Here is a 24462-nt window from a genome sequence, read left to right as displayed (position 1 = left end):
GGCTGGAGTTTGGGAAAAATATCCCTTTGTCCTGCCTGCCCTAGGTATCAGTGTTCCAAAGTGTGTTCAGATATTTAAAAAAAAATCATTAAAGATGTTCTTTCAAGGAATACTGATTTATCACCTAGACAGCTTACAAGTAACTTTCAGTATAATTATTCAGGATATAGTATAAGGTTCCAGATGCTTAGGACTTTATTAGATGCTAAATACAAAGAAGGGATTGGAGGAAACTACCTGAACAGGTATCTTTGTGGTCTCCAATGATCTTTACCTTGGATTAAGCCCTCCAGTTGTTGACTAGTTAGTGAAGAATGAAAACAGGCCTTCCAGAAAGTACCTCTGGCCTGTGATGGTTAGATGTTACAAGTCAAGCGAGCAATCAGGTGGTAACCTAGAAAGTGAGGAAAATATTCAACGAGAGACTGCTTCCACCTCACGCTCACTGGTTGGTTGTGCCATTAGACCTGTGGCTTTGCCCAGGAGGTCACCATGTTTTACGGAGGAGTGAGAGATCTACAAGCAAGCTATCCTCTTGGACTTATTTTTTTTGTTTTTTAATTTTATTTTTGTTTTTTTTATTAACATATAATGTATTGTTTCAGGGGTACAGGTCTGTGATTCATCAGTCTTACACAATTCACAGTGTTCACCATAGTACCTAGCCACCCCATCCGTCCCACGCCCCTCCACTCCAGCAACCCTTAGTTTGTTTCCCGAGATTGAGTTTCTTATGCTTTGTGTCCCTCTCCGGTTTCGTCTTTTCATTTTTCCCCTCCCTTCCCCTATAATCCTCTGTCTTGTTTCTCCTATTCCTCTTATCATTGAGATCATATACTTGTCTTTCTCTGGTTGACTTATTTCGCTTAGCATAATACCCTCTAGTTCCATCCACATCGTTGCAAATGGCAAGATTTCTTTTTTTTTTTTTGATGTCTGCGTAATATTCCATTGTATATATACCCCACATCTTCTTTATCCATTCATCTGTTGATGGACATCTAGGCTCTTTCCATAGTTTGGCTATTGTGGACATTGCTGTTATAAACATTGGAGTGCATGTGACCCTTTGGATCACTACATTTGTATCTTTGGGGTAAATACCCAGTAGTGCAATTGCTGGGTCGTAGGTTAGCTCTATTTTCAACTTTTTGAGGAACCTCCATACTATTTTCCAGAGTGGCTGCACCAGCTTGCATTCCCACCAACAGTATAGGAGGGTTCCCTTTTCTGCTCATCCTAGCCAACATCTGTTGTTTCTTGACTTGTTAATTTTGACCACTCTGACTGGTGTGAGGTGGTACATCCCATTGAGGTTTGGATTTGGATTTCCCTGATGCCACGTGATGTTGAGCACTTTCTCATGTGTCTGTTGGCCATTAGGTGTCTTCTTTGCAGAAATGTCCGTTCATGTCTTCTGCCCATTTCTTGATTGGATGATTTGTTCTTTGGGTGTTGAGTTGGATAAGTTCTTTGTAGATTTTGGATACTAGCCCTTTATCTGATATGTCATTTGCAAATATCTTCTCCCATTCTGTCAGTTGTTTTTTGGTTTTGTTGACTGTTTCCTTTGCTGTGCAAAAGCTTTTTATCTTGGGCGCCTGGGTGGCTCAGATGGGTAAGCATCTGCCTTCGGCTCAGGTCATGATCCCAGAGTCCTGGGATCGAGTCCCGCATCGGGCTCCCTGCTCTTTGAGAGCCTGCTTCTCCCTCTGCTTCTCTCTCTCTCTCTGTCTCTCATGAATAAATAAATAAAATCTTTAAAAAAAAAACAAACACAACCTCATTTAAAAAAAAAAAAAAAGCTTTTTATCTTGATGAAGTCCCAATAGTTCATTTTTGCCCTTGCTTCCCTTGCCTTTGGCAGTGTTTTAGGAAGAAGTTGCAGCCTGTGTTCTCCTCAAGGATTTTGATGGATTCCTGTCTCACATTTAGGTCTTTCATCCATTTTGAGTCTATTTTTGTGTGTGGTGTAAGGAAATGGTCCAGTTTCATTCTTCTGCCTGAGGCTGTCCCAATTTTCCCAACACCATTTGTTGAAGAGACTGTCTTTTTTCCATTGGACATTCTTTCCTGCTTTGTTGAAGGTTAGTTGACCATAAGTTGACGGTCCATTTCTGGGCTCTCTATTCTGTTCCATTGATCTATGTGTCTGTTTTTGTGCCAGTACCATACTTCCTTGATGATTACAGCTTTGTAATAGAGCTTGAAGTCCGGAATTGTGATGCCACCAGCTTTGCTTTTCTTTTTCAACATTCCTCTGGCTATTCGGGGTCTTTTCTGATTCCATACAAATTTTAGGATTTTTTGTTCCATTTCTTTGAAAAAATTTGATGGTATTTTGATAGGGATTGCATTAAATGTGTAGATTGCTCTAGGTAGCATAGACATTTTCACAGTATTTGTTCTTCCAATCCATGAATATGGAACGTTTTTCCATTTCTTTATGTCTTCCTCAATTTCTTTCATGAGTATTCTATAGTTTTCTGAGTACAGATCCTTTGCCTCGTTGGTTAGATTTATTCCTAGGTATCTTATGGTTTTGGGTGCAATTATAAATGGGATCGACTCCCTAATTTCTCTTTCTTCTGTCTTGGCGCTGTATAGAAATGCAACTGATTTCTGTGCATTGATTTTATATCCTGCCACTTTACTGAATTCCTGTATGAGTTCTAGCAGTTTTGGGGTGGAGTCTTTTGGGTTTTCCACATAAAGTATCATATCATCTGCAGAAAGTCAGAGTTTCACTTCTTTGCCAATTCGGATGCCTTTTATTTCTTTTTGTTGTCTGATTGCTGAGGCTAGGACTTCTAGTAGTTTGTTGAACAGCAGTGGTGATAGTGGACATCCCTGCCCTCTTCCTGACCTTAGGGGAAAAGCTCTCAGTTTTTCCCCATTGACTATGATATTCTCTGTGGGTTTTTCATAGATGGCTTTTATGATACTGAGGTATATACCCTCTATCCCTACACTGTGAGGAGTTTTAATCAAGAAAGAATGCTGTACTTTGTCAAATGCTTTTTCTGCATCTGTTGAGAGGATCATATGGTTCTTGTTCCTTCTTTCATTAATGTATCACATTGATTTGCGGCTGTTGAACCAACCTTGCAGCCCAGGAACAAATCCCACTTGGTCGTGGTAAATAATCCTTTTAATGTACTGTTGGATCCTATTGGCTAGTATTTTGGTGAGAATTTTTGCATCCATGTTCATCAGGGATATTGGTCTGTAATTCTCCCTTTTGATGGGGTCTTTGGTTTTGGGATCAAGGTAATACTGGCCTCATAAAATGAGTTTGGAAGTTTTCCTTCCGTTTCTGTTTTTGAAACAGCTTCAGAAGAATAGGCATTAATTTTTCTTTAAATGTTTGGTAGAATTCCCCTGGGAAGCCATCTGGCCCCGGGCTTTTGTTTGTTGGGAGATTTCTGATGACTGCTTCAATTTCCTTAGTGGTTATAGGTCTGTTCAGGTTTTCTATTTCTTCCTGGTTCAGTTTTGGTAGTCGATACATCTCTAGGAATGCATCCATTTCTTCCAGATTATCTAATTTGCTGGCATAAAGTTGCTCATATTATGAACATATATAAGAACATACATGTTCTTATAGTTGTTTGTATTTCTTTGGTGTTGGTTGTGATCTCTCATTCATGATTTTGTTGATTTGGATCATTTTTCTTTTTGATAAGTCTGTCCAGGGGTTTATCAATCTTGTTAATTCTTTCAAAGAACCAGCTCCTGGTTTCGTTGATCTGTTCTACTGTTCTTTCGGTTTCTATTTCATTGATTTCTGCTCTGATCTTTATTATTTCTCTCCTTCTGTTGGGTTTAGGCTTTATTTGCTGTTCTTTCTCCAGCTCCTTTAGGTGTAGGGTTAGGTTGTGTATTTGAGACCTTTCTTGTTTCTTGAGAAATGCTTGTGTCACTATATACTTTCCTCTGCTGCATCCCAAAGATTTTGAACAGTTGTGTTTTCATTTTCATTGGTTTCCATGAATTTTTTAAATTCTTCTTTAATTTCCTGGTTGACCCATTCATTCTTTAGTAGGATGCTCTTTAGCCTCCATGTATTTGAGTTCTTTCTGACTTTCCTCCTGTGATTGAGTTCTAGTTTCAAAGCATTGTGGTCTGAATATATGCAGGGAATGATCCCAGTCTTTTGATACCAGTTGAGACCTGATTTGTGACAGGATGTGATCAATTCTGGAGAATGTTCCATGTGCACTAGAGAGAAATGTGTATTCCATTGCTTTGGGATGGAATGTTCTGAATATGTCTGTGAAGTCCATTTGGTCCAGTGTGTCATTTAAAGCCTTTACTAAAGAAAACAGTTTTCCTAGAGTCATAGTACCACTTTATTGTGAACTTCCCCACTTCCCCTGCATTTTCCATCTTTGTGATCCATCACAGATAGTGATGTTCATGATTGTGGCCCTTGAGCAAGAAAGTAGAGTTTGTTGTTCTCAGTATGGTCCATTAAAGAAGGCAGGCAGGTCTGTCTGTATGCTTTAAGTTAGCTTAATTGTTTTTAGCACTTTTTAAGCTCTGATTTCCATAGTACTTGTCTGTTCTCATAGGACTCTGAACAGAGATCATGCTTTTCACCTTTCTTGGTTACTGCTCACTTTGATTCTGTGATTCCTGTAACGCCAGGTCAGCACTTTCTTCAGAAGAATATTTGATGCCCCAGTGAACGAGTTTTGAAATAATTCCATTGTCCTTGAAGTTGGGCTGTAAGGGTCTGAATAGCTAAGAATATTCCCTATTCTGAAAATAGGCAATTTGGGTGAGCCTCATTGGGAAAAAAACATTATGGTGGGTTTATGTTAATTAACTGGTGGGTGACGGTTCTCGGCCTGGTTTGATGCAGGAGAGCATGTTTCTAGAGCTGATGCCTCAGAGCTTAGGTCTGTTTCCTGTCCAGATCACATATGGGTCCTGATAGCATCTGGGTCCCTCCCATTTGGTCAGGTCCAGGGCTCCTTCCTTCTGCACCCTGTGATTTTTAGGCATACCCATGACTCTGCCCATGTAAAACAGGGTTCTGAACACACCGTTTCTTTCTGGATACAGATGCCAGTCTACTGCCTTCCTCCGTTTTCCTTTGATTGAAAGTAGAATTTAGCTCTTCCTGGCCCAAATCCAAAGGCAGAAGAATGTGAAGCTTAAGATACTACCTAAGATCATATTAACATAGTTTTTTCTTAAATGCTACTTTGGCGTATAACAAAATCAGACCTCCAGGCTACACCTGAGTCATGGAAAGAAAGGACTTTAGACAGAAAAAAAAAATCTAAAAAGCATAATTATTTTAATAGCTGTCCTCGGGGAAAATGCAGGTAAGGGTGAAGCTGCCCCAAATTAATAATTAGATAAATCCTGGGGATTATAGCACAGCAGGATTTAGTATTCCGTTTCTAAAAAATGCACAACTCTGCCAAAAACTGAATGAATGTGATTGCAACTATCTGTGGTTTTGACCGATGCTCTTGCAGCTGTGAAAGTTTGACCTGAGCTGAAATGCCTCACTGAGTCAGCCCTCTCTGTGTCCTTGTCCCTGCAGCGCAAATCTGTCCAAGGCCGCATGGGGAGCATTAGAGAAGAACGGCACCCAGCTGATGATCCGTTCCTATGAGCTTGGGGTCCTTTTCCTGCCATCAGCATTTGTAAGTTCACGTTTGAAACTGCCTGAGTGGTCACACGTGAAACAAGTTGGGTTTTTATGTTCTCTTCCTTTGATCATGATGACCTGCCCGAGGCCAGGAGGGAGCAGGGCCAGGGTTCTAACCTAGAGCCTGTGCTCTCAACTGCTGGCCTGTGCTAACAAATATATTTAGCACTCACTATTCTGGGTGCCATGAGATTGCTGCTCTCAGGGAGCATACCTGATGACAGATTGAAGATAATTGCATTGGGTAAAGTTAACCACATGTTTCACAGGATTTAAATATTGTTAAGATTCATTACAAAATGGTAGTGACAGGTCACCAAAGGGATGCGTGAGCCCAGAGCAAGATGTTCCTTTGGAGGAGGTCTCTGGAAGCTAGAAGATTTGGGAGTGCGAGGGGAAAGGTTGCTTAGAGTTTAGGGTAGGTGGAGAGGAGAGGAAAGGGCATCATGTTGGAAGTGGTATGAGCATAAGTCAGGAGGCAAGGAAGCTCACAACATCTGCTTGAGAAGGAGTTCGTTCAGAAGGTCACAGAGGATCTGTGCGATCAGACTCACTGGTAAGCCCCCTAGAAACACACCACGGTGGAAGCTGTATCTCTTGAGGTGTCTAGCCCAGCCAGCTTGTCTTCCAGATTAGAAAGGCTCTCAGTTTCTGCAACTGAGCACCAGACAGTATGGCTGCTTTTCACGTAGGGACTGGCTGTACATGCCTTCTGATTTCTAAACACTAAAACCACTCTTGGCCTAGAGAGACATTCCCACTCTGAGGGGCACATAGACCCCAAGACCACCTGTCTTGCCCCTCACACATTTCAGTGGAATGCAGTCAGAACTGCCCACACAATAAGATGGTTAATGCTTTTTTATCTTTTTTTTTTGCCACCTGCTATAGTTGAACGTATGATAAACACACATGATGCAGCTCCGTTGTAAGCCACTTGGACTAGACCAAATATTTAAGGGAGTGCTGTGTACTTGTCCTCAGGCCTCAGTCCAGACCCATGTGACATGTAGGCATAGTCTGGAAGGTGCCAGAGAACACCCTCCCTGCCCCCAGCCTGACGGTCTTCCTCACTAACCCTCCCCTCCACAGTCTGGTGAAAAGTCCTTTTCTCCCTCTCTCTCTCTCTCCTCCCTTCATCAATCTTTATCCATCCTTTTCTTCTCCAACTCAGGGTTTTGCTACAGAACTGTCAAATAAGTTTCTCCTAAGGTTAATAATCGTGAAATTCTAGCACTTTTTGTTTCTTTCTTACAGAGTCAGAGCAGATCCTAACGCTGCTTACAATTGCTTTCCCCTCCATTTCCTTGGAGACAGATGGTTCCCCCTTTGCTATAGACAAGGATGTGACTTCCCTAGGGTTCCACAGCTGAGTGGACTCCAGCCCTCAAGCCACCATCTCTGACTGATCCCTCCTGTGATCTTTCAGCTTTATCACAGAGAAATAGTAAACTCATAACACTAGGGTAATAATAGTAATTTGGTATAACTGTAGTGACAGTAGCTTTGAATTAAGGCCAGCATTATTTCCCAATAGTAACCTAAGGAATAAATTCCATGTCCCTCTTGTTTGGCTTTTGTTGTCCATGTTTGCAAAATTCTAGACATTTCTAACTTTTCTGACTCAGTTCCTTGTCATGAAAATGGTAATAGGAAAGATGTATATTGCGCTTCAGGTCCTCTAGACCCTGCTAAGCTAATTTTCACTTCTGATTCTATTTCTGACTGTACATTGGAGGCAGCTAATAGAGGGGAAAAAAATAGGCATAATCATTTAGAATCCCCAAATTAGACTCTTCTATACCATTAGAATAAGAAAGAGCCCCCACTACAGTACATTCTAGATAAGAGATTCAGTTATTTATAAAGACTGTCAGGCAAGAATATTAAAAATGGATTCTTCCCCTCCTATGCTATGCTGATAGATTCAAGAGTGAGGCTCCAAGCACAGTGACCATGTAATTAACACAGTGACTAAAAAGATAGCATTTTATCGAGCAATCCAAGTTCTTTGGCATTTCTTAAGATACAAATCCTACAACAGTGCTTTAAAGCAGGCTTCCTCCATAACACTAGTAAGGACCCAAAACTGTCACTATCTTGTCAGACATTCTCTTTTCTGGGTGGATTGTCTGTGTCCTTCACTGAACCATAAATTATTTGAGAAGGGTGCCAAAATGAGGCGTGTGGACAAGACATTGAAGTGTTTAACCTGGGGCGCCTGGGTGGCTCAGTCAGTTGAGCATCTGACTCTTGGTTTGGGCTCCGGTCATAATCTCAGAGTCGTGGGATCAAGCCTTGTGTCGAGCTCCACGTTCGGCAGGGTGTCTGCTTGGAATTCTCTCTCTTCCTCTCCCTCTGCCCCTCCTCACCCACCCCCGCCTCAAATAAATCTTAAAGTGTTTGACCTCGCCCTCCCAAAGGAGCCTACTAGTCACGTTGAACAAGAAAGTCATTTTAAAAAGGCACTTTCGTTGAGAGATGTCCAGGTGCGACCCAGGTGCCAAGACCTGGGAGAGAAGTAACTGGCCTGAGTGAGCAAAAGCCAAAGGGCTGAAAGTGGGTATTCGGGTCCTTTTCATTGCTCTTGACAGAAACTAACTTAAGCTTGTGTAAGCCCGCAGAAGGGGGTAGTTTTTTGAAGAGCTGCTGAAAGGCATGTCATGGAATCAGTGGCACGGTGGAGACTTGGGAGCGGGGGAGCTGGGCCAGCCCTGGGGCCTTCAGCAGCCTATCACCTGTCTGGGTGGCTGTCACTGGTGACACCTCTGCAGTGGCTTGTTCCCTCATTTGCCAGCCATTCTGCATTTAAGGACTGCTCAAGTTCATGTCTGCTTTTCACGCCTCTGTACTGCCCTGACCCTGTCCTGTAATAGTGGGTGTGTTTCCCAGAGAAGGGCAGATTGTTGGGAGCTAGGAAGCCACGCCTGAGGGTATCACCCATAAGTGAGTTGATGTGTGTTTTATCAGTCTGCATAATACCATGTCAAGAAAATTTTGCAACAGAGACTTTGTCCTTAAGCTACTGTGTCACTTACTGGTATGTAAAGCTTCTGGAAAACCAGTAGAGCTTTGCTTGGTCTTCACAGACTTAACATTTACGGTTTTGATGCTGAGGGCAACCGAAAGATCTTTGCCGTGAGGTGATTTGTCATTTTGCTGAGGTAATTTCAAACACAGAATGAGACCATTAGCTTGTGAAGGAGAGACCGTCCAGCACAATTCCACAGCTCCCTCCTCAGAATGTCTCCCAGACTTGTCACTGAACATTCCGACCTGCCTGGAATGACCTCGCAGTCAATCTCTTCAGCTCCACCAGATCCCCACACCTCTAGTTCAGTAGCCCTGGGAATAGGAAAAACGAGATGGAGTCTTCATTCTCATGAAGCTCATGGATAAGTTCAGGAAACAGATTATAGTATGTGATGAGAACTGTGGTGTAGGGGGTTCACAATATAAGGACTCTGAGAAAAGGAGCATGTAATCTGCCTGGGGGCCCTGGGGAAGGGTTCTATGAGGAGATGACATTTGACCTGGGTCTTAAAAAATGAGTTATGAGCTTAACCCCCCCATCAAGGGACATGAGGCTTCCAGCCAGAGAGAACAGTGCATGTTCTATTTGAGGAAGAGCAGGCCATTCCATGTGCCTGGGAGGGGGCTGGGATGTAGGCCATAGGCTCTGAGGTTGGACTCCTGTTCTGAAGGAGACTGGCAAGCAGGACCCACTGGAATTGTACTTTGTCCCACATGGACAGTAGAAAGCCATCAGTTTTTTAAGCAGGATTAGTGATGTCATCGGGCCAATTTCCAAATAATTTGAAGCTTATAAGATAATTCTCCAATTATGAGTATAATTTAAGTTCTATTATTCAAAAGGTACCTGAGGATGAGGGCCTTATAAATCTCACCAAAATCATCTTCATCACTTTAAGCCATACTATTATAAAAATTTGATTAATGATTACTATTACTAGCACCCCACCGTCCTAGCTCAAAGTGTACAAAGTCATCTCTGGCGACTCTTTTACACCCAAATTTTGCTGCTTAATGCTGCTTGATAATCAGTCACTTCTGGCCATTCCTGCTGCCACTGTCCAGGGCACATCAACTTCTGCTATAGTATCCTCCCACCATGCTTCCCAAGGCAGCCTGCACCCGGCTGCCAGAGTGTCTTTGTAGACCACACGTCCGGTCATGTCACCCACCTTCAAAATCTTGTAAGATAGAAGCCAGACTCCTTAGCATGGCCTTCTTTTCTCTTCATGCCCTGACTCCTCGGCCTGACCACTTCTCCCTCTTTCCTGGCCTTCATGTTCAGCCATACAGAACTGGTTCCTATTATGAGTCAAGCCCATATGTGTTCTCCAGAGAAACAGAACCAATAGGATATATAGATACATACAGAGAGATTTATTGTGAGGAATTGGCTCACATGATTTTGGGGGGCTAGGAAGTCCCAGCCTCTGCCAGCAAGAGACCCAGGAGAGCTGGTGGTGTAGTTTCACCAGTTGTAGAGTCTGAAGTTCTGAGGATCAGGAGAGTTGATGCTTTCAATCCCGATCCAAGTTTGGGAGAAGACCCATGTCCCAGCCAATAGAGAGCGAATTTACCCTTCCTCGGCTCTTTTGTTCTAGTCAGACTCTCAACAGATTGGATGATGCCCACCTACATTGCGGGGTCAGAAGCAGTTTGCTCTGTTCAATCCATCGACTCGAATGCCAATCTCATCCAGAAACACCCTCAGAGACCCCCACAGTGAGTGACGTTTAACTGGTCATCTGGTATCTGATGGCCCAGTCAAGTGGGTACCTAATAACCATCGTGCCCTCATTCATCAGCCTTAATCTGTCTCAGGAACAGCACCCTTAAGCCCACCTGCCTCCCCTGTCTCCAGTCCAGGTGCCCCTCGTCTGCATCCCACAGCTTTCTAGAACGTGGGCTCATCACATACCCCTTGTATTATCATTTACTTGTCTGTCTCCTTGACTGTGAGCTGCTTTCTCCTAGGGCTTGGCACATCTCCTAGTTGATGTTGCTTCCTTTCAGTTCCTAGAGTCCACACTGTCCTTTCTGTGAGGAGAGCAAACGTGGAGAACAATGGCTGTGGATACCACATGGATTTAGCCCAGTGGATGTTGTGTGTAGTAGGTGTTCAAATATGTTCGTAAGCAATTGCAATATAGAATTGCTCACCTGTCTTGTTGAAATTAAAGCACATGTGCATACACTTAGTCTCTTGGCAATACTTGGCAATGCCAATCCTTGTGTGTTTAGTAGATGTTCTTAAAATTTCTGTATCTGTTAATTTCAAAAAGGTTACTAATGAGAACGTGGTCTGTTATAAATGAGGCCTTGTGTTTCCCTCTTCAGTACTAGTAAGACACGCGTTTTAATGTTTTCTTTGGTTACAAGTTTGCCAAATCAACTTACTTAATACCCAGTTCTATAATCATTTCTCTAACTGGACATCATCCAGAATTCGGTTTCTTGAGATCGGCCCACCTTTGTACTTCTTAGCAGAGCTCCGTGTCCAAAACACCCATATTTCTGAGGGATGAGCACTGGAGTTGCCGCTTTTGTCCTTCCCCATTAGGCCGTCCTGGTCCTTGGTGTTCTGGAGCCCTGACTTGAGGTTAGCATTTGCAAACAGCTCAGCTTTGTGCCCAGAATGAAGAGTCTCAGACACTGCTGAGCAGTCACCTAGAAGGCCTCACAGCTCCTGCGCTTTCCCACAGCCATAATAAGGGCCTGTCACTCAGGAACCAGTGGTTGCATGCAAGGACATTCTCCATGGCCTGAAAATAGTGGATGGGGAGTCACCATGTTTCATTCATAATAAAGTTGCCATGTGAAACCTCTGGGCTTGGTCTGGAAGCAAAGTCTCTGGTAACCAAACATTGATTTGTTCACTTTATTTTTCTGCTTTTAAGTGAGTGAATCAGTAAACATACCATGTCAAGGTGAATCTAACTTGCTGTTGTTAGAGCCATGCAGTCAATAGCTTTCCCTTTGGGAACACTTCCGGGAGCTTTGGGGATTAATGTCTATGTAGCACTTAGCTATTATTGTTACACAGGTCCTTAAAGACTATTCTTTTGAGGTCTATTATCAATTTATCAAGTATGTAATTTTTGTTGGGTGTGTCCCTTTAAGTGCATTTAATTTTTACTTATTTTTTCTTTTAAAGATTTATTTGACAGAGAGAGACACAGAGAGGGAACACGAGCAGGGGGAGTGGGAGAGGGAGAAGCAGGCTTCCCGCTTGCTTTAGGGCCGAGGGGCACCTCGGCTCCTTCTGAGCCCTAGTGTGTTTGCCCCTAAGATGGCAGCTTCTCTTTTCTGTCGTTAGAATCAGAAATGCTTCAGTCAAAACCATAAGAACTTTATCTTCAAAAAGTCTCTTTTCTCTGTTCTGGTTAAACTCTTTTATTGTCTTTTGTTGCCAAAATTGATATATACCACAAGTGTTTGCTTTCATCATGACTGGCTCAGGCTGGAAGAACTAATGAAATTCACAGGAGCCACTGCCTTGACCCTTCCTCCCCGCCCCACACCACTTCTGACCACCGGCCGTCTGTTGAGGGTACTCAGGGTTTCCCACGGGGCTACATCTGGTCAGTACTGTTTCACGTGGAATTTTCTTCTAAGCTTTCATGTTCTCCCGCTCAACCCCAGTCTGGCATTCTGCTCCTTCCTCTTCCCTGTCCACATCCAGCTGCCACATCCTGTCCTCTGCCCTAGCAAGAGTTTTGCTGCCTGCTGCTGTAGGTCATTGTCTTCTCCTCTCCTGGCTAACTGATTCCATCTCTCCCTCGTTACCCATCTTGGCTACTGCTACACTTCTGGAGCTCTTTTTGCCCATCTGCCAGGGTCTGCATTCCCCTGACTTGGAACCTGCAGTATCTCGTCTTGGCCCACGAGATGATATCCAGAGTCCTGTGTGTGGCACAGCAGGGCCCGCCGTGACCTGGAACAGCATGCCCCCCAGCCTCTGTTCCCACCCCTCCCCCCACGTCCCCTGCACAGCCAGGGCTCCAGTCACCTGTGAGTGCTTGTTAGCGGGTGGGGGAGTTGGGCTGGGGCACCAGGGGCACAGCTGCCACCTACTAGTTGTGTGATCCTTCACCTCCATTAGAAAGTGAAATCATGTGGAAAGAGAACGTAGAAGAACGTGTGGGAGAGATACCAGGGACCAAGCAAAGGAACTCTCTGGGAGCACACAGTGCTAGAGGAGCCAAAATGACAATGGAGTTGGGGTCCTGCTTATAAGCTTTTAGGCTTTGGACCTGTTACTTCCATAGGCTTCCTTTTTCTCAGTGTGAAGTGGGGACAGTGCAGTAACTAATAACTTTGTAGCATCGTTTGAGAGTTCTTGCCTATAAATGGTTGAAACAGTGCCTAGCACTTGGCAGGTATTGAGCAGTGAGCAGTAGCAACACCAACTCGTAGATCAAGCAGTTCAACAGAAGGTGGAAGGCAGAGGTCAAAATCTTGACCTCACACCCATGGTGATGGGATGCTGTTCCTTTTTCTCCTTTTGAAGTGCACTCCACCCCACTGACACAGCCCTTTGCTCATCAGAAACCCACCCTTCTTGGGCCTTTTGGGCTTACTCTCCTTCATGAAGCTTTTCCTAAGCCCCCACCTGGAAACACAGTTGATCATATGGTGCCTTATAGGAAGGACAACACAGCCACCTCCCTGTACTTCACTTCTTTGTCAATTAGTCCATCTTTAATTAAGTGTGCTCCTTCTAGAAGGCTCACTGTCATTACCATTTTATCCAGGAAAACTTGATGCCTTGTATAGGGCTTTACTGCTTGAGGATGCTAATCGGATGCAACTAAAAAATAAACGATATCTCTGAGATTTGGACATGTTTCTTGTTCTCTGTGATGGAGCTAAGCCGCTAAACTTAATCCGTCGTGGTGATAACAGCTCTTTTCCTCCCAGAACTGATGAAAAGCCAGTAATTTCTCAAGTGTGATAGATGTCCACCCTCTCACCTGGTATTTTATAAATATATTGTCTTAACTGTCTTTTTAAGTATCTCTGCCTGGGAGGGTGCCTTCCTCTGTTTTACAAAATGCCAAGTGATACCACTGTGATATATAAATAATGATAATTAGACGACAGCTTCAAATTATTTGACATCCAGATTGAAGGGAAAAGTGGTACTTTTTTTTTTTTTTTCATATAATACCCTAGAATTTAGATCAGAGATGGCATTCAGGAAAGCGTATTGCTTCCTGTCAGACGTGGATGGCTCAAAGCTTCTTATACGTGAAGTAAGACACCAGAGAATAAGCACGTGCCAAAGCATGTTGGGGCATCAGATCTGGGCCAGGCCATAAAGACTCTCCATCCTTTGTGATGATTTGTTTGAAAATAACAGAAATGGACTAGGAGCCAAAGAAGAGGGAAGTTGTTCTTATCTGAAACTCCACATAAAGTATTTAATAGTCATTAAATGACATCACTTCCCAACCTCTGGCCTCTTTTCACAAATGTCAAGCACTACAGTTTCCAGAATTTGGCTCCTCCTCATTTGGTCTGCTTCAATATTACCTCTTAAATTTTCGAGGAATTTTTCCTTTGTTGTGGCTCCTGGTGGGTGAATGTGAGACTGTTTCTTCATTTAATTGAAGGAACAGAAGAAAGGCTGGGTTTGATTTCCAGCCTTACCGCTTAATAGCTCTACGGCCTTGGGCAACTATTTAACCTCCATTTTATTTCCTCCCTTGTAAAATAGGAGTAATTTCATCACAAGAACATCCTGGATGTACATACTATACTAATTTACATCCATGTGCGAGTCATTGTTCTAAATAATTTACTGTCAGCATACCATTTAATAGATGACGAAACTCAGACCCAGAAAAGTTAGGTCATTCACCTCGAGTCACACAGCAAGTAAGTGATATGCATAAGGAAGAGCGTAAGCTTATCCTCCGATCCAGAGCTTGTTGGAGGTGAGCTGTGAGGAGGGGCACCAGCAGCCCTCCCCAGGGTAGGAGGAAGTGGGGGTGACGGGGCAGGCTATAGTGTCCCCCTTCAAGTGCCCTTGGTCTCCCTACCCCTTTCCTCCTCTGCCCTCACATATCCCTGATTTTTAATTTTTCCATCAGTTTCTTTCAAATCCATTTCCTTCCCTTTCCACTGACCCCACTCTCCTCTGAACTCACTGTTTGTATCTCAGCTTTTGTTATGATGCTGATATTTGTTTCCCCATTGCCATTCGCTCATCCATCTCCCATTGGTGTGGCAGTAGCTCTCAGTCTTCTGGCTCTAACAATTCCCTGTTGGATCTATTTTCATCTGTGCCAGTCTGCCTTTATAGTGGAACTTCTCGGTTCAAAAACCTGCAACTCCTCACTGTATATCAAAGTAGGGGCCACACACTTTAATAACTGGGGTCTTGTGATGCTGTGGGTTGTAAGTGACGGATAACCAACTCACACAAGTAAGAAATAAGGCAAACATGGAGGGTGAGTCCCTTGCTTCAGGCAGAGCTGAATCCATGGGTTTGGGCCGTATTTTCAGAGTTCATTTTGAAATATGTGAGAGCCCCCAGCAGCTCAAGGCTCACATCTTACCAAATGAACTCCTGAGCAGAAAGATGGTCTCTTCCCTGACGCCTCTGACGTGGCCGACCTGCCCATCCCGAGTCACTATGGCCTGGGATTGGGCCCAGTTAAATAGGTACAAGCCACAGATACCCATACTGCTTCCTGTTCAAACCTCCTCCATCTGGTTCTCTCCAGTGTTCTCAGCCTCCTTCTGTGTGTAGGTCATTCACTTCCCATCTGCCTGATGTTACCTGCTCCATGCTTTAACAACTCTGCCTTGGCTTATGCTGGTCTCCCTTGATGTTCTTTCCTGCCATCTCTATTTATCAGAATTATCCCAGTTTCTCAAGGCCTAGCTGTAATGTTTTCTACAAAGCCGTTCCTTATCCCAAAATTGGTAAAAGGCATTTCTTTTCTGTATAGCATTCAGCCGGTTATTACTTACTGCCTTTCGCTGTTTCTCATCCCCATCTTCATCAGTGCTGGCCCTTTCTTCATCGCCCATACCTTTCTATAAGTCTTCATGTGCACAGAGCATTTGCACGTTGATTTTATCTAATGGAAAAGCCTGTAGAGTAAGCAGGCAAGATGCCTTTATCCTATTTTTGCAATATCCTAGTATTGCTTGAACACCAGCTAAGCACCAAGGCTAGGTGTTGACATGAAAGACATTTTAAGGTGGTGACATCCAGATGGCTTTATTCTGATTTTACAAATGAGGAAATTGAGGCCTAGTAAATAAGTGGCCAGGTGTCCCACTAACCATTGTTTTTAGCTACTGGAACATGCATGCTCTTTCCTACCTCTGCACCTTCTGCCTGGAATATTCTTTCCACTTTCCCCTCTCCTAACCCTACTCCTCTTTAAAATGTCACTTTTTTTAGGGAGGCTTCTATTGACCATCCCCCCCCCCCCATCTAAAATAGGTCTACTATTCTCTCTCCCAGTACTTCTGTTTTTCTTCATAGTGGTCATCACAATTATGTAATTATTTCACTTTTATAAATGCTTTGTCTCCCCACTAGACTGTGTACCCCATGAGGACAGGGACGATGACATCTTTGTTAACTCTTAGGCAGTCAGTGCCTGACACCAAAGAGGCACTCAAGAAGTAATGTGTTGAATGAACAAATGCAAGTATCAGCCATTCTCGCAGCTCAGCAAATGCCAGAGCAGTGTTAGAACCAGATGGCCTGGAGCCCAGATCAGCATAACTCCGGCTCTTACCGTGTCCTACAGTGTGCCCACAAGCAGCCTTCCCTACTCAGTTATGTGATCATCAAGACTAAGAACTATAGTTCTAGTTCTTTGTTCGGGCTCCAAGGACATTAGCACTGTTTGATATGTGGGTATTTAGGATATGGAGGATGGGTATGTGTTTAGATGGGTGGACAGAAGGGATGAGAGACAGACTGACTTGCAGACAGGGTGCTGGGATGGTCCACCAAGGGCGATCAGAGGAGGAGGATCAGTGTGTGGAGGCATGGGGAAAGTGAGGCTCACATATTAAGCACCTGCACTGATGTAAAGGTCCTAGAGGGCCGTAGTGGTTCTCTACATCAGCTGAGATACAGAACTTTAACTTGTACCCTGGTTAAGATCTAAAAATAATACCCTATTCTGGAGTTCTTGGAATAAACCTTCCATTTTGGTGAGTCTGGAAGAGTTTTTGTTTTTATATTCCTATCACATTATATTGGAACACTTTCATTATACATGAAGGCAGCTTTTATTCTTACACCAGAGTGAGCAGCCTGTTACTATGGCAATATTGAAATTATTTATATACAGTGTCTTCTACACACTCCTTGCAAACGGTACATAGCGGTTAGGAGAAATGGGCTATGATATCCAAAATTGTTTTCTCTCTTATTTCCTTTATTAAACATCTGTGAACTTTGTTATAATTTAATTTTTAAAATTTGAACCTCTTATTTTTAGGAAAGATTAATTTAGGGGACTTGTAAATATATCTGATCTATCAAACATTGAAAATAGCTCTGAAATAACTTCAGTTTTGGTGTGAGTACCATACAGATATAATTGCTTCTTGAGATCTTTTTCAGAAAATGGGGTGCAATCATAGATGCCCTCTTTGTGTTTTCAGGGCCTGGACAGCTTCAAAGTAAAACAGAAATTCTTCTCAGGGAGCAAGGAGCCAGCGGCCGCCTTTCCTGTGCCATTCGACCTGCCTCCAGAACTGTATGGAAGTAAAGGTAGGGCACACATGAAGGGAGATCATGGGTGTTATGTATGAAACAGAAACAGTGCCCAGAAGAAGCCGTCAGTCTCTCAGTGGGAGGTTGGCTCAGGGAATACTTAGGAAATGCAGGTTTGCAGAGGCCCCTTTGCTGCCCTGTTTGGGGCCACTACAGCTGTCATTCTCAAACTGGTTGGTCCAGGAAACCCTCTGCACTCTTATCATTATTAAGGACCACAAGGAGCTTTTACTTACATGGGTTTTTACAACTATTGAGAGTACTATATTAGAACTCAAAACCAAGAATTTTTTATATTTTAAAAGTAATAAACCTATTATATATATATAATTTTTTTTTTTTTTTTTTTTTACTATTTCCAAAAAACGGTGAGGAAGGTGGCATTATTTACAATTTTTGCAGGCAGGCCTCTTTACTATCTGGGTTAATGAAAGACTGCTGAATTATCATAGCTGCTCTGTTGCAATATCCTGTCACAAAGCCTCTATACACTCACAAGAAGTGAAGATGACAAATAATGGCTTAATATCTTGATGAAAATAATTTTCACTTCACAGATACCTCTCATCCTCTTAAAGGGGAGATCGCCAGGCTGCCCTAGACTATGACTTTCTTAAAGGCAGTGACCAAGTATTTTTCATAATAGAAAGTCGTTGGAACATTGGTTCAGGTTCATGTTTTTGGAGGAAAGCTGGCCGGCATGAGTGGGACCAGCTCCATCCCAGGTGTGACCCAGCCCTACAGGCTGCACTTGTCTTAGCCCTAGAATATCTGTCTTTAAAGCAAGTTCACACTTACAAGACTCACACAGGAGCAGTTGTATAATCAGGACATGCTTATTAATTTAAAATGGCAAAAGGTCCTATTACAACCAGCATATTTTCCCCTGGAAGGTAGATGCCTACACAGATAGCCAGATTATAGTCAATGATTTTTGAGTAAATTCTGAATCTGAACAGGGAAAATTTGGTTTTTGTTTGGAAAGTTTTAATGACATCGCTCCATTAATATTCCAAAATCTCTGATTCCCTAACAGAGTCAGCCCTGCCCACTGGGTCCCTTTCTTCCCTGGACAGTGTTAGATGGGTTTTAGCTACTCCCTCACCCTCACTTGCCCTTTCTGGTTTTGGTGGTAAACCAGACCTTCCCCTTCCAGTGGACCTGTTTCTTCAATGGTATTAACTTTGTCAGATGTGTCCATATTGTCTCATGCTGTCTAGGGTGCAGCTGCAGAGCTATAATCTAGAGCTATAATCAGTCATATTGATAGCAAGCTTCAGAAGGTGTTCTTTTTTCCTTCTTTCCAATTTATGTATATTGAGTCCTCTGAATTTGTTGTATATTTATGCATCTTCATTTTTCACTAGCAAGATCATATCAGTTTTATCAGAATTTCAGGGAATCTGTCTCCTCCCAACCCCCCCTGCACACACAAGTGAAAAATAGTGCTTTAGAACTAGGCTCTGTTTGTGCCAACCTTGCAACCTAAGTGACCTTGGGCAGTTATTTGCTTTCTCTAGGCCTTAGTGTCTCTATTTGTAAAGTGGGAAAATAAGAGTGCCTACTTCATAGAGTTTGTTGAAAAGAGTAACCAAGATGTTATCTGTAAAGTACCTGACACAGTCTCTAGTGCAGAGTTAGCAGTCACTAAACATTAGCTGTTGTTTCTGTTATTTAGAATATCCAGTTCAGTTCCTGGCGTGTATAATGGACCGGTGTTCATTTTCTCCCCTTCCCCTTGCTGAGCGGAGGATGAAAAGAGCCTAAGGCCCATGTGGGACGGTCCCTAAACCCACCCAGCGTCTCAGGATCTGATGGTGAAAACCTCTCCTTCCACCTTCCAGCTTTATGCTGTACCTTTGTTTTTTCTCCTACTGTCTGTTCGTGTTCCTTTCTTTTTGTTTTTTTCTTTCCTCTTTAAACCTGAGTTCTGAATAAGCTTATTAGAGGTGGGGACGGAGGACCATGGACTGAGTGTGACTTCCTGTGGTCTGGCCTTGGGCTCTGTACTTTCTACCCCCAGCCCAGAACCTTGGCTGGAATTCCACCTCCTCCACTTAATCCTAATCTCCAAAGGACTTTGAAAGCAAGAATGAAAGAGATAGAGGAGCCTTAAAAATATCCTGAGGTCCCTTCAGTTTTGATAGAAAAAGCATTCTCAAGAATTTAAAAGTTTCCAACTGGGTAGTATCTTAGACTCTGTAACAATGAATCTTTTACTTGGCCAGCAAGCAGAATGTTTTCCATTGTTTAGCAAAGTTTTCTGGGTTTATACATTTCCTTTGAAAGATAGATACAAGAGAGACTGGAGCATTTTATTTTTTATTAGCACAGTTTTACCTTCCACGCTGCGTCAGTAGCATGCAGAATAATGCCAGTCACTCAGATGCCACCAGTTCATATGTAGCCAGCATTCACGGGAATCCTACGGACTAGAGGAAAGGTGTCAGATTTGGAAAAGTGAGTGGTTAAGAACATTTCAAAAGCACTTTGTTTGAAAATGGTTTTCAAACCACTGTAACATGTATAAGATCTTGTTCGTTATTTTTTAAAATCTGAGGACTATACAGAAAGCTTAGCAAAGAAATACATTGCTGTGAACAAATTACAGTTTATTGCAAGATACCAGCAGACATCCTTGAAACCAAGAAATCGATCAAATAATAAAGCAAAACAGACACAGCTGCAGGCCCACCTTGCTTTACACAGTACTTGCTGCTTATCTGTTTTCTCCACAGTTGTATTACTAAGAACCTGCTGTGTGCAGACACTGTCTAGGTACTTGGACTACGTCTATGAACAAGACAAACACAAATCCCTGGCCTTATGGAGTTGAAATTACTCTTCACTTGAAAAGTTATACCTAACCAAACTCATTTGACTAATAGGAGTTGTAGTTTTAAAGGAAATCTTTTAGATCCTTTTGTAGTTCGTAAGTGTGATGATTGGGTATTCACGCCAATGTGTGACACGTGCCTTCCTCAAACTTTGTTACGATCTCGGCACAATTACCCATCTGACGTGAGAAAAAAAAATCTTTTATAAAGCAAAGTCACCAACGTTTAAATCTTATTTCCATATGTCCCACTTGCTATGTGACCCTGAGCCTGAAAAGAATAAAATAGACCAGTATGTGATCTCTCCTGAGCTATTATATGCCAGAAGCATCTGCTTTGTCCTCCCTTTTTAGCTTATATTCTTTGTATTCTCTGATACACTGTAAAGTGGGTAAAACAAGGTAAGGTTAAGTAAAGCCTATCTTATTTGGACTTAAAGAATAAATTATATGTCAAATTTAAGAATAATTGAACATACAGAGCTTCAGAGACTTTAGTTATGTTAAATGACCTGGGTTGTTTTTTGGTGTTTTTTTCTCCTTTTTTTTTTTTTTTTTTTTAATACACATGGTAATATGTATACAGTTGGCCCTTGCACAGTGTGGGAGGGGTAGGGACACTGACCCCCAGCGCAGTTGAAAATCTGCACGTTACCTTTGACTCCCCAAAAACTTAACTACTAATAGCCTACTGTTGACCAGAAGCCTTACTGATAACATAAACAGTCAACACATATTTTGTATGTTATATGTATTTTACACTGTATTCCTACAATAAAGTAAGCTAGAGAAAAGAAAATGAAAATTATAAGGAAGAGAAAATACACTTAAGTAATGTATGTATATTTATTGGGGAAAAAAGCCCACATGTGAGTAGACCTGTGCAGTTAAATCCATGTTGTCCAAGAGTCAACTGTAGTATTTATTTTTAATTTTTTGTCATAATTTCAGATTCAGAAAAAAGTTCTAAGTACAAAGAATTCCCATATTCTCTTCACCCAGGTTCTCCGAATGTGAATATTTTATAATATTTACATAATCCTTCTTTCTCATGTTAACTTTTTTCTGATCCATTTGAAAGTTGTAAACATGTTTGCAATCTCTAAATACATCAATATATATTTCTTAAAAACATCTTACATAGCCACAGTACAGTTACCAAAATCAGGAATTAACATTGATTGAATACTGTCATCTACAGAATTTATTCAGATTTCATCTGTTGCCCCAATAGTGTCCTTTATAGCAAAAGGGAAGTTTCAGGTTACATGTCACATTTGATCATCACTCTTTTTAGTCTCCATTAATTTGGAATAGTGCCACAATATTTTTGTGTATTTTATGATACAATTTGCTGAGCACAGGCCAGTTATTTTATAGATGGTGAGGGACTTTGTCCATTGTTTTTTTGTAAGTAGGTCCAGAGTATGCACTTTTGCCAAGAACACCACAGAAGAGATGTTGTTTTTCTTAGTGCATCATATAAGAAGTCACATGATAACAATCTGCCTGATTACTGATAAAGTCAGTATTGATCAATTGGTTAAGGTGGTATCTGCCAAGTTGTATCTTTTGCAGGTTTTGTATATTTTAGAATTTAAGTTTTAAATGTCTAGAACTAAGCGAATTAGCTGTATACGTAATTGCTCAGCCGGAGAGGTCATTAAAACCTACTTGGCACATGAGATACACCTGATCTAGATTTAGCATATATATAGTATATATAATCCTCTAAAGTGCTTTAAACCATTGGTTCCCAGATAGTAACCATTCCCCCTACTGCTTTATTCATTTGAAATAATTCCTCGAATTTAGATAGTACAGGAATAAACTTCAGTCTAGACCTCTCATAATTATTGCTAAATAGTAGAGACTGATTCATAAAGTATTTATGTAAGGGAAACGAAGCTGATTTAACTTTCTAATCCAAAGAAAATGCAAAAGAAGTAAGTCACTTAAAATCGTTGTTGATATGCTTAATTTTCAAGGGCCTGTTGTTTGAAAGATCTTTAGAAATGAGGATTTTTTTTTTTAAATGAGAGAACCAGGAAAGGTTTTTAGACAGGATTTTGATCATCTCCTTTAATAAAATCTTTTTGTTTCATAGTACAAACAGAATCCTGACACCAAACTTCCACCTTAGCTTTTAAAATTACTTTGTAAACAGAAACCTTAAGGAAACCTGAAATTATCAAAGTAAAAAGTAATTTTATCAGATGGTATTGAAATCAGTACTTGGTTTTTAGCAATTTGAATTATACTTCCTTCCACTGGATAGATTGTTCTCTTGTGCTTTTTTTAGTCACAGATTAATACGGGAGATCGTCACAGAAAAGAGAGTTAATGGGTTTCAGATAACACTGGAATCACAATTACCAAAGATTGCATCTCTACTAGGTCGGTAACCCAGTGTAAAATATTTTGGAGCTTTCCTTTGTATTGCAAGCTGGCAAGTGTTTTATCCATTCGTTGATTTCAAGGTAGGCTAAGGTAAAGTGGCATCAGAAATCTCATTAGTTCATCTCTTTGGGATCACTCACACGCCATATACAAACACAGTCTGTGCCTGATACAAGGAAAGAATTAAAGGTGATTGCTCAGGTGACAGACAGTGGCTTCTATAGGTAGGATATCAAGTTCCCCTGAAGACAGTGGGAAATGTGTGTATGGGTGTTTGGACATGGGGGTCAAGGCCTAACTGTAACACAAGGGCCATTTCTTAGAGGATTAGAGCAAAGAGCTTATTTCCTGGCTAAGTAGAACGGGGTATTGTATTTGGGTTTGGCTGTTAAAAAACCTGATGGACCTACACAGCATATAGAATAATGACAATCCTCACCCACTGTGAGTTGAGGGTGGTGATCATTATATTATAGCAGCTAGCACTCATCAAGTACTTATGTGCCAGGAACTGCTATGAGCACTTGACCTGAGTTTATTGAATCCTCACTGCCCCCATGATACCAGTACTAATACAACCCCTACTTTATAGACGAGGAACCTAAGCACTCAGGTCAGTTTGGTCAGGGCCCCATGTCTGCCATGTCCATGACCCCTTTACCATCACCCTGTGCCACCTCCCCACAGAGAGCTAAGTTATGGAGTTAAGAGATGTCAGATGCACGCAGTCCTCAACTGACTGACCACAGGGACAGATGGAATAGACACAGAGATAAAACCCCTTGGTTGTCCCCTCATCCCCAGCCTTCCTGCCATGGCCTTAATGTTGGCCTCACTGTGTCTCACCTAGGCTGCACTGCCTATTCATCTCCCTGGTGTTGGTCCCCTCCCAGTGGACATCATCTTCTCCCCTGCTGCCATGCACCTCTCATCTTGTCACACTCCTGTTTTAAATCCTTCCATTATATCACAGGAAAAAGCTCATCCCATTTAGCCTCTGATCTCAAACTCTGATTGTGTTAAGATTACCTTTAGAACTTGGTAAGAATGTGTAATGCCAGGCCCCAGCCCAGACGGATGGAAAGAAATTCCCTCGAGGTGAGCTCTGGGGAAATGCTCTGGCAATTCTCAGGTCAGCCAGGTTCGGGAACCACTGCGCTGACGTGGTCAAGTTCAGAATTCTGGCTCCACGGCCTTCCTGCTCGTCCGTCTGTCCCCCTGGACTATAAACTGAGAGGACCCCTGCTTTGTCTAGCAGAGTACCTGGCATCTAACCAGCACTCGACAAATATTTCAAACATATGCAGGACTATTTCATGAGACAAGTTTTTCTTTCATGGGACAATTTAGGAGGATTGCTTAAAACAGGCTTTCATCTAAGCCAGTAAGTGTGAATGCTGACTTCCAGTAATGGTCAGAAGACAACAGAGTCACAACCACCTCTTACCTTCCTGTTAGCCTTTTTGCGTCTCTCTCCCCAGGTAGTGGTGAACCTCTCAGCCAGCATGGCACATGGTCAGCCCGTAGGCAGAGACATTTGCTCATTTATCGAGCGGTGTGTCCAGGGATTTGCCAATGGATAGTTATCTTACTTGGTTATCGTTGGATAATTGTGAGGGAGAGGAATAAATGCAGTGGTGGTCTCCAAGATGCTGGCTCACTGGCACGTGTTTGCATCACAAACCCTGCCTCAGTGAAGAATCTAATAGCTACTGCCATAGCAAGGATCGGGGTGTCCTTTGCCTTGGGGATGAAGTAGAGCTGATGTTA

General features: G+C 42.3%; 1 protein-coding gene and 1 non-coding gene across 5 annotated transcripts in view; both read left to right on the top strand.

Moving 5' to 3' along the window:
• Positions 1-24462, top strand: part of TDP1 (tyrosyl-DNA phosphodiesterase 1) — a 96408-nt gene that overhangs the window by 59053 nt on the left and 12893 nt on the right. For 3 of the 4 annotated variants that reach the window (XR_015768472.1, XM_028100594.2, XM_088024482.1), the window contains 2 exons: positions 5561-5663; positions 17345-17453. Coding sequence is in view for 2 of the 4 variants with exons in the window: in XM_028100594.2 (XP_027956395.1) it covers positions 5561-5663; positions 17345-17453 (212 nt within the window). In the remaining 2 variants the exon portion in view is untranslated. Of the gene's footprint in view, positions 1-5560; positions 5664-17344; positions 17454-24462 lie in introns of those variants that run through there. The other variant, XR_015768473.1, reaches the window with a different exon arrangement.
• Positions 20374-20478, top strand: LOC114208868 (small nucleolar RNA U13). The gene has a single exon (XR_003609166.1). It is a non-coding gene; the product is annotated as a small nucleolar RNA U13 (small nucleolar RNA).

This window comes from Eumetopias jubatus, unplaced genomic scaffold (assembly GCF_037043125.1).
Source record: "Eumetopias jubatus isolate StellerSeaLion01/CBP00866 unplaced genomic scaffold, mEumJub1_p1.0 scaffold_7, whole genome shotgun sequence".
Taxonomy (NCBI): Eukaryota; Metazoa; Chordata; class Mammalia; order Carnivora; family Otariidae; genus Eumetopias; species Eumetopias jubatus.
This window is presented reverse-complemented; position numbering and strand designations above follow the sequence as displayed.